The 15,550-nt window shown below is 38.1% G+C and overlaps 2 protein-coding genes and 1 long non-coding RNA gene across 4 annotated transcripts; 1 reads left to right on the forward strand and 2 right to left on the reverse strand.

The window, feature by feature from the left end:
* Window positions 1-3,086: 3,086 nt before the first annotated feature.
* LOC126587481 (aspartic proteinase-like) lies at window positions 3,087-7,527 on the reverse strand. Of its 2 annotated transcripts, none has more exons than XM_050252562.1 (14): window positions 7,326-7,527; window positions 6,121-6,476; window positions 5,949-6,009; window positions 5,738-5,832; window positions 5,536-5,648; window positions 5,262-5,430; window positions 5,109-5,148; window positions 4,883-4,947; window positions 4,419-4,532; window positions 4,251-4,315; window positions 4,009-4,165; window positions 3,806-3,925; window positions 3,529-3,617; window positions 3,087-3,428 (listed from the first exon to the last, which is right to left on the reverse strand). In XM_050252562.1, the coding sequence occupies exons 1-14, from the start codon at window positions 7,510-7,512 to the stop codon at window positions 3,344-3,346; spliced, it is 1,716 nt and encodes a 571-aa protein (XP_050108519.1). In that variant the 5' UTR covers window positions 7,513-7,527; the 3' UTR covers window positions 3,087-3,343. The 2 variants fall into 2 exon arrangements, with proteins under 2 accessions (XP_050108519.1, XP_050108518.1); XM_050252561.1 differs by having other exon boundaries at window positions 6,121-6,482.
* Window positions 7,528-11,578: 4,051 nt separating this feature from the next.
* On the reverse strand, window positions 11,579-14,479 carry LOC126586919 (probable WRKY transcription factor 31). Its single transcript, XM_050251880.1, has 6 exons — window positions 13,965-14,479; window positions 13,761-13,865; window positions 13,451-13,636; window positions 12,888-13,289; window positions 12,619-12,732; window positions 11,579-12,491 (listed from the first exon to the last, which is right to left on the reverse strand). The coding sequence occupies exons 1-6, from the start codon at window positions 14,322-14,324 to the stop codon at window positions 11,823-11,825; spliced, it is 1,836 nt and encodes a 611-aa protein (XP_050107837.1). The 5' UTR covers window positions 14,325-14,479; the 3' UTR covers window positions 11,579-11,822.
* A 33-nt stretch (window positions 14,480-14,512) lies between these two features.
* Window positions 14,513-14,979, forward strand: LOC126586920 (uncharacterized). The gene is made up of 2 exons (XR_007610929.1): window positions 14,513-14,721; window positions 14,830-14,979. It is a non-coding gene; the product is annotated as an uncharacterized LOC126586920 (long non-coding RNA).
* Window positions 14,980-15,550: the final 571 nt, after the last annotated feature.

The following is a 15,550-nucleotide window of genomic DNA, read 5'->3' on the forward strand; positions in this document are numbered from 1 at the left end:
GTGTCTCCCCTCTGCTCGCTTGCTTCCTTTCTGTTCTTTCTGCGGTGGTGAACGAAGGACTTCTGCTGATGTGCAGTGCAGCAGATCGAACTAATTTGAGCTTCACACTAACACGGAGAGAGAGATCCGAGACTTACCTAACCGAAAAATCAAAGAAGACTCGCCGGGGAGTTTATGGGCTCCGCCATTCTCGCAAAAGCGGGAGAGAGAAGACTGATAATGTGTGATGATGGTGGTGTCCTCGATCTGCTCGAGTCGAGCAGATGGTGCTGCCGCGTGTGTGTGTGTGGTCACGGCAAGAGAAGGAGAGAGGTAAGAGGGTTTCGAGAGAGAGAGACAGTGCAGAGAAGAGAGAGAGAGAGTCAAAGTGAGTGAGAGAATGAAATGAGGTCTCGGGGTAGGGGAGAGAGAGAGAAACATGAGGAGTGCTGGGGGCTACCGCGTGGCAGCCTGAGAGGGTTTCGAAATCCAGATATAGAGTTTAGATTTAATTAGGATAAGGGTTGTGATTTTCACACACATTTAACTACTTTTCCCACACCCTTCCCTATTTTTTAATAGTTAATTGGTATCCTACTATTTAATCTTCCATATATACCCTTCCTACTTTTTTATGGTAATTAATGAAAGATTAAATAGGGAGGGGTATATATGGAAGATTAAATAGTAGGATACCAATTAAGTACTAAAAAATAGGGAGGGGTGTGGGAAAAGTAGTTAAGGGTATGTGAAAATCACAACCCTTAGGATAAATGACTAATTTGATAGTTCCAAATACACTCACAATGTTTGCCAGCTCGTTATATAATCAACTTAAATCAGTTAAATCCATCATGCAATGCATTTCCTTCCAATTTTTTGTGATAAACTAATAGATAATTGACTAAATAAACATCCTGCAAAGTTTCAATAAAAATTTCCAAGTTTTTCTTACAATTTCCGTGGTTTCCATATTATTTTTATCGATATCGAAAATATCCCGATATTTCCGATATCATCGATATTTAATACTTTGGTCCTTGCTCATTGGGTACGAATAGAATATGTATGGTATATTCTTGTGTTTGGTGGGATGTAATAAGGCTTAATTATGTAGTAAATAGGATTGACTTTAATTAACGACTCACTTTGGTCTTTCAAAAGTCTCAAGTACAATGCCCACTAACAATAGTTAACTCTTTTTTCTCATAAGTTGGATGCATAATTTGTGCCCATTTATTAATAAATTTGGCGAGGTTAGGGTATGTTTGGTAAGTCTTGATTAATTAATTAAAAGGAAAAAAAACTTTAGTTTTAATGAAAAATGTCAAATAAATTAAAGGTGTAGTAAATAGTACCAAGAAAATATAAAAATGTGATTTTTCGTTAAAAGTAAACAGCACTCTAAGTGTTTCATTAAAACTCCTTTAATTAAATAGTACAACTGTTTTTTAATTAAATTGGGCACGATCTACCCAATCCAAATTATGATAAAAAGATGGGTACTTTTTGGACAACTTTCAGACACCCAAGTATGAGAAATGTTTACAATACACAACCTTAATTTTGCTTTGCAAAGATGTTGTTTTCACGACTCAAACTCGTGCCATTTCGATCACAAAGAATCATCATTTCCATTACGCTAAGACTCGCCCTCGTTTAAAATTCAAATCTCATGAATAAAAATTGATAGAACAATTAATAGTGGCATATTCACTTGGTAGGAATGATTGGTTCATGGCTAAGTAAACATGATGTTTTTTCTTTATCCTTAAATTAAAAAAAAAAAAAAAACCATATAAACAAACCAAAATGGAATTATGCAAGTGTACAAGATAAAAAGTAAAAGGCAGAGGCTTTTGTTTGGCTTGGAATGGTGAGTGGATTACGCATAAGAGCATAGGAAATGATGTGGACGGTTGGAATGAATAATAGTTTAGTTGTAAAAGCCGCCAAACCAAAACCCCAACTCACCTTCTTAATTGCATCCTCTCAATTTCTTCATCTCCTCACACACCAAACACCAAACCATTTCACCTACCAATCTGGTCGGTCCGTTGGAAACTTAGAATCCACCTAACAAGTGAGTTGCAGTTTGCAGCTCACAACGTTGTCACGTAACCTTTGTCCTTTGCTTTGCTTTGCGTGTGCAAAATATATGCTGTCAATGTAAATCTGCATGCATGAAATATCACGAGTGTGTTTGATCTCTCTGTGTGGGGACGTTGTTAGGTACTACCGTACTATCTCAAGTATTTTAACCGTTAGACCTTTATTTAAAAATATAAAAATTCAAGACCTAACGGTTAAAACATCTAGAGTACCTGATATTTTGAAACACTCAAGAATTTTTTGTTGTGTGTAATTGACGTCGCTTCCAAGCAACCCTATCATTTTGTTCACATGCCTGCATGCCAGCTACCCTTCTTTATTTTCTTTGCCCTCCTCCTCCTCTTTTATTTGTCAGCTTTCGGCAAAGCTTTATAGCCCCACCTTTGTGCTTCGTGAATCATGCATGCTAACAACAAAGCGTTTCCTAAACTTGTGTGGCATGCCCAAGTCTAAGATATTCCTCCATCCTTGGTTTGTTCTCTTTTAATATGGCTGAGTAGTTATGCTTTTCCAAGGTACAAACACGCCTTTTAAGTTCGAACACTTTTAAATGATACATGAATTAGACGGTATAGTAGATCCTTGAAGTGATGCTACACCCTGCACGCATTAAGTACGAACACTTTTAAATGACACATGCATTAGACGGTTTAGTATACACTTAAAGTGATGCTACCACGCATTAGACAGTATAATAGACACTTGAAGTGATGCTATACCACTCTTTACGGCTAGATGTATCTTTCGATGAGCGATAATAATAGTATATTCAAGTGTCCGTATTGTACTTGATGGGATAAACATCTCACTCAAAGAGCTTTTTTCAAACATTTTGTATTGAGTACATGTCTGTATTGTACTCGGTCTCAATAGGTCTTTCAAGGTGGGGCTATCTTGAAGAACCGAAAATTTTATCAAGGGGCTCGTTTAAATTCAACAAATGAATGATTTGCCATATCATGAATTTAACAGCTAAAGCCCTTAACTTTCAGATATTACTAGAAAACATTGCACAATTTACTACTGCTCTCAAACTTGTAACAGATGATATATAGAAGCTTACAAACGGTTGTTCTTACAAACACTACGTTTACGCCGACGCCAACGGACACCACAACTTATTTCAAGTTTCCACTGGCTTCCCTTTACATACATAAGAGTTACACATATATATTAAGTAAATTTAAGTAAACAAAGATGAGCATGCGCATCAACTAATTTCGAGACGAAGGGTCGATCCCAGAGCCGTTCTTTATGCTGCCTCTGCAAATCCGACTCTCATTTTGCCAGCATCGAACACGGTGTGGTAACGACCCATGAAGATATCTCCCAAGATCCTGCAGTGCACAGCCGCAAAGTAAGAAATCAAAACAAAAGTTTCACCCCCTGTAAAGCACGACAAATGATGAGCTCAAGTGTCGAATAATGTGATCATACCAGAGAGGTCCACGGGGAGGAGGGATATCCATGTTAGTGAACCCGCTTATGCACTGAGCTTGAGAGCCCTCGCCGACCTTAAGGATGTACTGCGCAAACAAACGGATAAAATATCATGAGCGCAAAGGTAGCTTGCACTGCAACTTTAATCATGCAAATTCACACCAAAACTCGCCCGTAAACCCACAGGGAGAGTATACCAGAGAGCATTACATAGGCAATCAGAAGGGATATATGTAAGCATATAGCTAAAGGATAAATTGGGATGTTGCCATACCTCCTCTGGAGTGAGCTCAAAAACTTTACCGCCAATGGTGAAGGAAACGGAAGGCATAGAAGAAAGCTTTCCACAGTCCACAGCTGATTGTCCCAATGGGTTAGGCATTTTTTCACAAAGCTGCGGAGGTATAATATCGTGGAGTCAGAAAGAGAAGCGATGCCAGTAAGAAATTTGAATCAAGTTCCTTGAAATTTCTATACCTCATTGACGTAGTTCAAAATACGATCTTGAGTCAAATTCTGCTTAAGCTGGGTTTGCATCCAGACAACTGCCATCTCACAAGCAGAGCATGAAGCATCATGAGTAATGCCAGAAGACTTGCCGCCGTTCTCATCCACCACGCTCTCAATGCCCATACTGAAAAAATACAACAGTAATCCAATAAGTTTATTACCTAATGAAGACAAGCCCTAGAATAATAATAGCAACTTTTTATGCTGACCTTACACTACGAGTCCCGTCAAAGGTGCACAATCCAATTTGCGAACAAACCTGCTTTGGTTGGGCCTGTTGGAGAAAGTATGCAAACCAAACGAATTATGATCGTCTTCCAGTTGCGTGAACAAGGAAAAAAAGTGTAAACTAGAATAACGTAAGTCTTGTATTTTACCTCAGCTAAGAGCAAATCAAGAATGGTTTGTCCATATTGGTTAACAACTGCCTTGCATTCCTGGCTAACAACACCACTGGCTCCAATGGCTTGATTTATCAGGGCAACCACAGTCTGCATATATACATATAAACACCGAGAGATTAATCAATAGGGAAATCATCATTACTAATGCAGTTGCAAAACTATGCAACAAACTAACAGACAGTTGCAACACAAACAGAAGCTGGAAGAATATAATAGGCAAAAGTACTTCACGCGATCTATAAACACAAAAACAGTCATGAACATGCTTGTACTTCTCCCTTTCTGGTTGAATCAGAATATTCAGACTGAGAAGTTAAGAAGTGAACTGGATCTAGATAATCAACCAAGCTGGATACAATTATATACACGGAACATGCACCCACCAAAGAATTAATCAACGAGAAATCGAAGTAACAACTAAAATTTGGATTACTTACCGTTGGACCTGCCACAAGAGAAGTTCCAGAGTCTGCAATTGCGTAACAGCCACCAGCACAATATCCTGAACAGCAATATGGTAAAGTCAGAACAATGGGAGTAATACACTTGACGTTGATAAATGTGCCCCTCCCGCACACACACACGCACACAAACACACACAAGGGAAAACTACAAGTGCCACTGGTCCACTGCACACACTTTATGCATCAAGATGGTACATACCACTTGGTTTACCACCAATAAGAACATCGCCCATCTCAAACTGCCAAAGAGAGACACGAGTAATCATATTGGAAAAATAAGAGGTAACATATTAAAAGAAAAAAGAAAGCTATCAGACAGTTCTACACTGGATATAAATGTTTCACTATCAACCTGCCAATAGCCTTTCTTCGTTACTGGAACATACGTGTGTTTGCCCTTATAGTGATTTGGATCAACTCCGCCAAACACAATTTCACCACCTGCTTCTTCTTGTGCATTACGATTGAGCCAAAAGGAAAACACTGGTTCCTTGATAAGACCTTGCTTAATCATGTTGTACCTGAAAGACGTTCAGATGTCTCATATCAACCACTGAATGCTGAATTATTCATTTGTTTATTTCCGGAAAAGGAAAAAAAATTGATCAGTGAAAATCAATGCATACCACACTGGGACAGCACCTCCAACCGAAATCTCTTGAAATCCAAGTCCCAATAAGCCATCAAACTTGGCAGCCAAGAATGTGAGACCAGGCTCACTAGTTGCTTCGATAAAATCCTGATAGTTGACAACCAATAACAAGTATAGTTAAATTGAAACACTAGACTGAGAGACGGAAAAGGAGGAGAGTTCAGAATTATGATTACCTGGTTTTTAACAACGATGTCCCCAACTTTAACATTGTCTTCGCTAAAGAAACCTGAAATAGCTCCGGTACCATACTGGATAGAAGCAGAAGTCCCTGCACGGCAGCAAACAAATATTACATCAAACAGTGAACACAACCATATTCCAGCATTCACATGATAAGACATGATTGATTTAGAAACAAATTATCATGGAGCGCAGAATACAAACCATTCTTCTTGTATGTTTTCGATTGGCCCGACTTGTACCTGGCATGGAAGTAGCATGCAAACTGCACCAAAATGCAAAAAAACCATGGTCCTAATGTTTCAAGCCAATCTTTGTACGCATACAAAAGTTTCAAATTTTCAAATTACAGAATAGTACAAACGTTAAAGCTCACCGAGAAATAGCACTTGGATGATGGAACCCACAAGTTCGCGCTACCAGTGTCAAAAATCACAGTGAAGGGCTGAGGGGGAGTGCCAATAGCAATCTCACCATAGTACTGAGCATCCAAGTAGTTCTTTAATGAGACAATATCGACATCCCCTGACTCAGATTCGCCGAGATTCGAAGGGAGACGGTACTTTCTCAATCTATTCTTGGATTCGAGCTGTGCAGCAACCCGGTCATTTGAATCCAATTTCACCCTTTTGAGTCCAATCCTAGACAACCCATCATTGGGTACAGAGGATACAAGAGAAAACAACAAGCTTGAAAGGAACAGAATTGCCCTGAAGCTGGTTCCCATATTGTCTATAACTTCACCCAAAAAACAACAAATTAAAAGATTAACTCTGAAATTGTTCACAACCATTAGGCATCACAAATGCATGACTTGAATAATACCACATTTTAAATGAAAAGTTTAGCTTAATTAGCAGAAATTCATCTGGGTTTTGTATCGATGAAATTGAGGTTCCACCATAAAACCAATTGGTAATATGAGGAGTAGCCCAAGATCATATAAGCAAATAGCAAACCTTGTGCGAGGGCATGTTGAGAGTTGTCTCAACACACCCCCGCACGTGTGGCCGATTTTCAAACCTACACGTGGACAACAACTAGGTGTCGTGGAGCGCGGGTGGCCGTTTGGCTTCACGTAAGGACAACCCGCTCTGATACCATGATGAAATTGAGGTTCCACCGTAAAACCAATTATCGTCTATCAAACTCGTGACCTTCGTTCACAATGGAGCAACTTTTCCGTTGCGCCAAGACTCACCATTTTGTATAAAGATTACTAACTCTCTTTTTTTTTTCAATTTTTTAATTTGATTTTTTAATCCCCAGAAGTTTCAAGTTTCACTTTCAATTTCTTTTCTTTACCATAAAATTTCATTTTTCTTAACAAAAACCTTCAAACATGCATTTTGGTCCCAGAATCAGTGAAACAATGAACAAAATTAAAACAATAAATCTAAAAAATAAAATAAAACACACAAATATGCAGACATGCAACCAAAAAAGCAACATCTGCAGAAAAAATAACACTCAAATGCAAACATACCACCATTTCTCACTATAACGTACAGAACATATAAGAAATTATCCAAATAAAGTTAAAAAAAAAACTAAATTAAAGAAATAATAAGAAAAACTCACCGATTGAATTGTTTGCAGCAGAAAGAGAGCCAGAGAAAAGTTGGTGTGAAGAAACTCGAAGGAAGAAAGTGTTTAAAAATATAGAAAAACAGAGGACCTTCTTCTGCCCGTCACTCTTTGCGTTTACCAGTGGGGCCCAGCTCAGCTGAGTTGGCCTCAACAAGACTTTTAAGCTAAGCCGTCCCATCTAAAGCCTTTGAACGGTCGATATTGTGTCAAGGCAGGATGGTCTCCTTTCCGGAGACGCTTTACAAAAATGGACGGTGATTAAGGGGTTAAGAAAAAGATCAGGCGGTGCGAGTGACGTGGGTTGAGAACGACGGGTTTTGGATGGTGCGAGGAAAACGACGCGGGAATATAGAAATTGGGAGTTGCAACGGAACGCTCACGTGTCACAGAAACCACCTGGTTGCCTTGGCACGCGACACCTCTCTCTTGGGGGCCCACCGTGCTTATTGTGGAGGGAAATGGATCTCCGGATTCCTTCCTCTTAATCCATCAAGTCCGGGTATCCGGACCGTTGAAATTTGATCCAACGGTTAAAGTTATTATAACTTTTAAAGTGAGCCCTTATTTTTAACTGTTAGATCAAATTTCAAAGGTCCAAATCTCCGAACTTAATAGATTAAGAAGAAGGAATCCAAAGATGATCCATTTCCATTGTGGAGTGTACACATGAGATTTTCTGTTTGTTTTTGGTCTTCACATGAATTTGGTGTGACTTAGTTCACGTTCCCCTTACACCATATCAACTGAAGTTTTACAATTAAATGTAGTTGCGAGTGTTTTGTTTGGATATGGAACGAACTGTGGAAAACAAACTAGATAATGTGTAGATATATCATTGTATCTAATAAAATGCATTGACGTCTGGTTAGGTATAACAAATTCTTGTAAGAATAATACAAAAATAACAAGTTTCGGATTAACTTGCTAACAAATTAGATCATTATCGGGTAACTCGTCAAAAACTCTATTTCTACTGAGTGCAAGAAAGAAAATGGCAATCTCTTCTCTAATTGCCCGTCACTCTCAAGATATGCTAGCAAATATTGCTAATTGCCCCTCACTCTCACAATATGCAAAAGCTTGAGGACCTTAAAAGTGGAAAGGTGGAAAGTTGCTAATTGCTCCTTTTCTGATCCAAAGAGGCTTGAAGCCCACCCTAGATGGGCTCAACAAATTTACCCATTCACATCATTCGAAATCGAATGGGCTTCAAATGCAGAAATCAATGACCCAACTCTAGAAAATGGGCTTGGAGGACGATATCCATGATCAACAATTCCACGGACATTGTTACAATTAAATGCTATCCGTGTCAACTCAACTGGAAGCGTTTTTGCTGGGGAAGCATGTTAGCTGTTTCTTAGAGGCACTTGATTTTATTAGAACTATCCACATGTTTCTAATAAAATTATATATAGGGAAATTTCCTTGAAAGTGTTTCGAATTAAATCAGTTTCAAATGATTGAAGGAATGACATTGACTGGTATTTGATAGTTTCGGGATTGATCAAGTATGGTACAAATAAACTCTAAAACTTTGACCAACTATGATACTTTTTGTATAATAGTTATGATTTATGAGTACAGTTGCATTTACGATATTTATCAATAAATGAAGTTTATTAATACTCGACTTAACTATTTAAAACAATACTTAAGTGCACTCTCGGAAAATTTTGAATACAACGAACATGTCACCGTGTATTACAATTATGCGTGTTATAATACTTCTATAGCTTATTAATTTTCTTACAAATATAATTAACAAATAACAATGTAAATGCAACATTGCCCAATACCTAGAGACTCTGTCTCACCTTTGCTTCACAATAGAAGAAACAAAAATTTCCAAATAGGCACCTTTCATGCATGGGATTTCTTTTTACTTTATCTTCATTTTTTTTATCCTTTCAGAGTTGAGAAGCCTCACAAAAACATTCAGTCTTCCCCTGATTATCATTGTGTGATTCACCATCGGAAGGAGAACTATGGCTAATTAATTTGTGAGAAAATTGTAGCAATGGTCCCTCAACTTTAACTCAATTAGAGCAATGGTCCCTCAACCTTAACCCAATTGGAGCAATGGTCCCTTAACAAAAAAATCCATGACCATTGGTCCCTTAAATCATCCAAATATCCAGCTATGGTCCTTTCTGTCAACTCCATTAGAATTTTGTCAAAATGAGTCATGTTGGAATGACCATTGCTACAGTTAGGTTAAAGGTAAGAGACCATTGCTCCAATTAGGTTTAAATTGAAGGACTATTTCTACAATTGAGTTAAAGTTGAGAGACCATTGCTCCAATTGGGTTAAGTTGAGAGACAATTTCTCAAATTGGGCGGAAATTTAGGGACCCTTCCTACATTTTTTTCTCATTTAGTTTTCCATATTTGTCCTTTGATTCAGCCTCACATGCATGACACGTGACTCATTTTGATAGAAGTTCTAACGAAGTTGACGAAAATGACCATAACTGCACGTTTTGATGAGTTAAGGGACCAATGGTCACAAATTTTTAGTTAAGAGACCATTACTCCAATTAGGTTAACATTCATGTACCATTACTACAATTTCCTCTTAACTTGCATAACGGTCACTTCTCAAATAATATAAAGTGTGAAACCACAAGTTCCAAAAGATCCCAAATATGGAGCAAGCACGTTTACCTTTCAATGGATATATATGGGAAAATGTAAAATGTAAAATCTAAAAATAAAATTAAAAAAATCTATCTTACTAATGTTTGTTGATGAGAGTACATCTTTGAAGAATGCAAAGAACGGGGGCTGTAGTACTCGTACGTCGTTAATTTCAAAACCCTAATCAGTCAAACTGTAGTACAGATCAAAACTGCACGTTCGCATGTCGATATCCATTATAAAAATCAATATTTCTCAGATATCCCTTTCGATATGGATCGGCATTCGGCAGCATGTCTTCAGCTGAAGAGTATAAATTCTAAATATATATACACAAGAAGACTCCACGAGTTACAAGAAAAAGGAGTTCAAAAATCTGATAAGATGAAGAAATTCATGGTTGATATTTCACGAATTGGCTAGGGTTTCTTATAAAACGATGATTTTTTTCCCCATTAAATATAAAGAGGAGAATTGAAATTCGTGTACATGAAGAAAACAGATCAGTTCTAACTTTTGATCAATGCGATAACGTACACATGTGTATGACTTAAGACATATGTATCAACAAAGAGAAATGCTAATGTGACACTTTTAAAAATGTCATTTTTATAGAGATTCTATGTGCTCACATTTTTAGCATAATGTTTATAATATTAAGTACGAAAATTAACACTAAATTATGAGGTGAGTCATACTTTAAAAAAGAACCATTAGCATTTTTCATTTAAAAAATAAATTTGTAATGCAATAACTGCGAATAAATTAACAATATCATGTGTAAATGTGATAAATAACATCGAACTATTTTTCAATAAGTTGAGGCAAGGTGTTTTTGGCCATATGCATGCACGTGAATATCATAAAAGACAGCACTTCCTATCCACCGCCATGAACATGGCATGAAGACGAAAGCCATCGATCCAGAGAGTCCATATCCATAAAAACTAAAAGATCCCTTCGTACGGTGGATGAGGTACGGATGCGGGCCACGATGCTCCACGTTTGCTATTTTACTATAATTTTTTCAACTTTTTTTTTACTATTTATAAATAACCAAATTAGAAATTCACATGATTGATTGGGATCTGGATTCAAAATTCAATGGCAGTGACGTGATGTCAAACAACTTGCACAGAAAGTCAACAACGTATCCAATTGAAAATTAGCAGCCCACAAGCCACGAAACTACTCAACTTCAACCAACATACATCGAACGTTGTCTTCTTTTTTTCTTTATAATTTTTTATGAATTTGACCTCATTTTTTCTAAATTATTCACGACTCATTTAATTTAACACACAACGTAGTTGCCTGGTAGTCTCTTCCAAGTCCATGGTTTTTTCTTACGTGTCAAATAAAATGGCCGATTTGGTTGACTGCGGCCTCACCCTCACACATAGTATCAGAATATTCCGCTTTATTCTTTCTCTCTCTATTATCTTCTGGTTTTTACTTAGGGTTTTCTTCTAAACAACGAGTTCTGTCTGTATCGTCAATGTTGTTTTAATTGAACATAATCATCATGTATTAGATTAGAAGGAAATCAACTAATAATATATGAAAGATTAAACATGTAGTAGTGCACTGATTGGAATAGTAAATACATTTAACCAAACCTTTTTCCTTTTTGTATGTGTATATTTACTGAAAATTTTGAATCAAATTATTCAAAACAAAACACAAATGAAAAAGAAAGAAAGAATGAAGTTGGGTTCGATCTAAACCCTCCCCAACAAAACAAAAACAAAAAAAAACAAAAAAAAAAACAAAATGTATCGACAGGTTACCAACTTTCTTTAAAGCCAAAAAATAAATTAACAAAAACAATAGATGCCACATTTCTAATTAATTTCCCGGGAAACCACTAATCTTGTTGTTGTTGTTGGCACCGCTGCTGTTGTTGGACATGGGGGAGGCGCTGTTGGTGGTGGTGTTGCTCGGATGAGCTCCTCCGCCAATGATCGAGGTTATAGCGGCCGCGAGAGCAGCAGTGAAGCTCGGATCAGCCGTGATGGCACTCACTGTGTCAGCAAAGGAGGAAGACTGCGTTTGCTGCATTTGTTGTTGTGAACTAGTAGACCCCATTGTATCCTGGGACAGCTGAAGTCCTGAAAATTTAGACTGGTTGTAAAGGGCTTGCCCAAAAACTTGAGGCAGTTGATGTGAAGCTGCCCCAAAACTCGGGGGTTGCCCTGGGAAATTAGGGACTTGAAATGGGGTGTTTGGTCTTTGGACTTGTGATGGCGATGTGGTAAGGTCCAATGTAACAGTTGGAAATGGAGCTGAGGCTGAGATTGTGGCAACACTTGATGAGCATGGAAGAATTGCTCTGGCTAGCAAATTATTAGGGTTCATATTCATCCCGTCCGCACTTGACATGGACCCCGAAAGCAACATGCTGGCAGCTGCCGTGGTGGTTGATGCCATGGCCATTGCAGCGGGGGGCAGTGGGTGATTGTGATTGCCTTCATATGTTGTGATCAGTATGGTTCTGTCCTCCGCACAACGTTGTACCTATCAAAATAGTAACACATACATATTAGTACTTTCATAAGTGATATGTTATCGATATATTTTTAACATACTAAACCAATAGAGAATGAACGTTTTGCACAGAAAATTTCTGCAAATGTATACGTACTTGTTTGCGAACAGGACAGCCTACAGCCATGGTGCACCTATAATATGCACGAGGACATGGGTTCCCTTTTGCCATCTTCTGTCCATACTTTCTCCATTGACACCCATCAGTAATCTGTGATTAATCAAAATTTAATTAGTTTCATGAAACTTGAGATTGATAATTGAGTTATTAAACTACTAAGTTTATTATTTATTTATTCAGCATGAGCGAAGGATGACTGCTTTGAAGTGTTACTAATGAAAGTTAAAATCAATTAGATTAATTACCATGGGGGCTTCTGATCTGGCTCGAACGGAGACGCGGGCTTTCCTCATGGTAGCCTCGGTTGATTGATCAATTGGCTTAGGAGCCGCAGAATTGTTGAGCTTGGGGACCTTGTCGGGCACCCATCCTTCTGATTCAGATTCAGGACTCTCATCCCTGCCAACTCTTTTCCCGTCACGGAAAGTATTAGAGTTTGCCGGATCCAACGGACCAATCTGACCGTTTTTCGGTGATGCAACTTCACTGATGTTTTGAGGTGGTGAAGCTGATCCGGTTCTCGCTTCCGATGAACTATTGGAAACTTGGTCATCAGTCGCCTCGGCTGTGGCTCTCGGACCCAAATTTAGAAATTGTCTTGGCACCAACCCTTGTTTCTTACCTTGATCAGCCTTTGCCTCAGCATTCTGATAAGAATTTACCAAAAAAGAGTCAATATATTAGATAATACTAAAGCCATGAATTAAACTAGTTGGCTAGGCAGTTTATCTTTCTGTAAATTAGGGTAGTTTAAATTCTTGTCATCTTATAAATATGATTGCAATGATTACGGATATGAACGAATTACCTGATCATGATGTAATTGTGAGCTCTGATCAGCTGGAGCTGCAGTAGTGTGATTATGTTGTTGTTGTACAACTGCAGCAAGATGCATCTGTAATGCACTGTAGTTGTTGGTCACTTGACCTAGCATCTCTTTCAGCCTCTGGTTTTCAGCATTCATACGTTGGAGCTCCACTTGCAACTGTGCCAGCTGATCATCATATTTCAAGTCAATTACGTATATGTTACACTTTTTTATGATAATGCGTAAATAACTTAAAATACCGTCACAGCGATTGATCACATCAGATGTTCATATAATTCTAAAGTCTTACCTCATGATTCTTTGCTCTTTTGTCATCCGCACGATCAGAAGAAGTCCCATCATCAACCATCGACTGATCACTTCCGGTGTTCGCAGTAACAAGGTGCAATCCAGTCTACATATTATTTAGATCCAAGAAAGAAAAATAAGTACCACTAAAAATCAATCACCAAAAAATAAAGAATAAAATAAAGAAATAAAAAGGGGTGCTTACATTAACATCCAAACGAGTCCAATTCTCCTTCTTGACACTCATTGCATCATTGGATCTCGAATCCTGATGATGATCATCAGTACTATTGCTTTTGAGCTTGTTCTTACGATCAGAAAAGAAGTCCACCTCATCCACAACCATCCGATCGTTGTCATTGGACGGCTGTGATGCAGTCTGCTCTTCCCGGCTGCCAAGTTTGACAGGGAATTCCATTCCCGAAAACATCCTTTCCCCACTAAAAAAACTGCTTCTCTTGTTGTTATTGTGGTTGTGGTCGAGCTTAACCGCCGCGGTGGGCGGCTTGTTGAGGAGGAAGCCGCAGGAGTCAGAATCAAGGGTGAGCCCCCATCCTTTGTCCATAAATTAATGTTTTGCCGATATGAACAAGTGGTAATTAAGAGAGAGATTAAGAAAATGAAGGAGGAGGGTTTTGAGAGAGAGAGAGAGAGAGAAAGAGAGAGAGAGATGAGGGGTGTGTGTGGGTGGTGCAGTCTCTGAAGTCTTTTACCGGTGCAATGTGATCGCCTATAAAAAGGGTATGGACGTAGACCAAACTTAGAACAACTAGATTGGATTTGTGAGAAATTCATGGGATTATTCTTTTTTTTTTTTACTTTAATTTTCATCGCTTGCGTCAGATGGTGCGTCAGTCTGCCATCTGTCAACGCCAAGCCACCTCGTTTTAATTTTTGACGCAACCCAAATAAACAAAGAGTCACAGTGCGATGGAGAAAGGTTTTAGTACGACGGTCATACTGTAAGTATTGTTATTATGTTAATGTTTAGGTGGTGTTATTCTTAAATTAATTTTTACATTTTACGTATTTATGTTAATTATTTACTTTTAATTTGTTTATATTTGAAGGTCGAAATTGAGAGCTATGTGAAAGGTGTAAATGGGTGTGGGGATAAAACCATACTAAAATTTATACTTGTATCTTGTGTTACTAATTTACTTTGTGTTGTGGTAATAAATACAAAAATAAAGCCTCTTGTATGTCTTTTCTTTAGTTCATATTTGAGATCTCAATCGATTCTATTTAGAAATGTATATAGTTAGTTGAACACAAATTTTATCTGAACGACATGTTAGATATATCACTTGAAACAGTATGAGTGAATTAAAATAATGTCTGCCAATACGAGAATTATATCAAATTTATTTATAAAAATACGTTAATTAATAATATCACGTAACTAATATACCGAAACATTGCTATATGTGGACGTGTGTAGAAAGGCAAGATGGTGTTTTAATTGGACGAGGTTTCGTCCACATTTCGTCAGGAAAGAGTTCGACTCATTCCCATAAATCAAAAGAAAAAGTAAAAACACAACGGAAGGGAGGAAAAAAGAGATGAATAGCACCGCCCCGAGCTGTGCGGCGCCTTCCACGTGACGAAATAAGAAAAAAGGCCAAATGGGGCCCATCTAGCCCAAGCCAAGTCAATGAGTTTGACGGCCCGCCTCTCTCTCTTTCTTGCTGTGACTGATGACCGGGAGAAGCAGTGACTTAGTCTCCCCTCACCTCCCCCCACCTACCATGACATTTTCCTCCACGTATCAGATCTGTCCGGGAACTATGT

Source organism: Malus sylvestris, chromosome 10 (genome assembly GCF_916048215.2).
Source record: "Malus sylvestris chromosome 10, drMalSylv7.2, whole genome shotgun sequence".
NCBI classification, from domain to species: domain Eukaryota; kingdom Viridiplantae; phylum Streptophyta; class Magnoliopsida; order Rosales; family Rosaceae; genus Malus; species Malus sylvestris.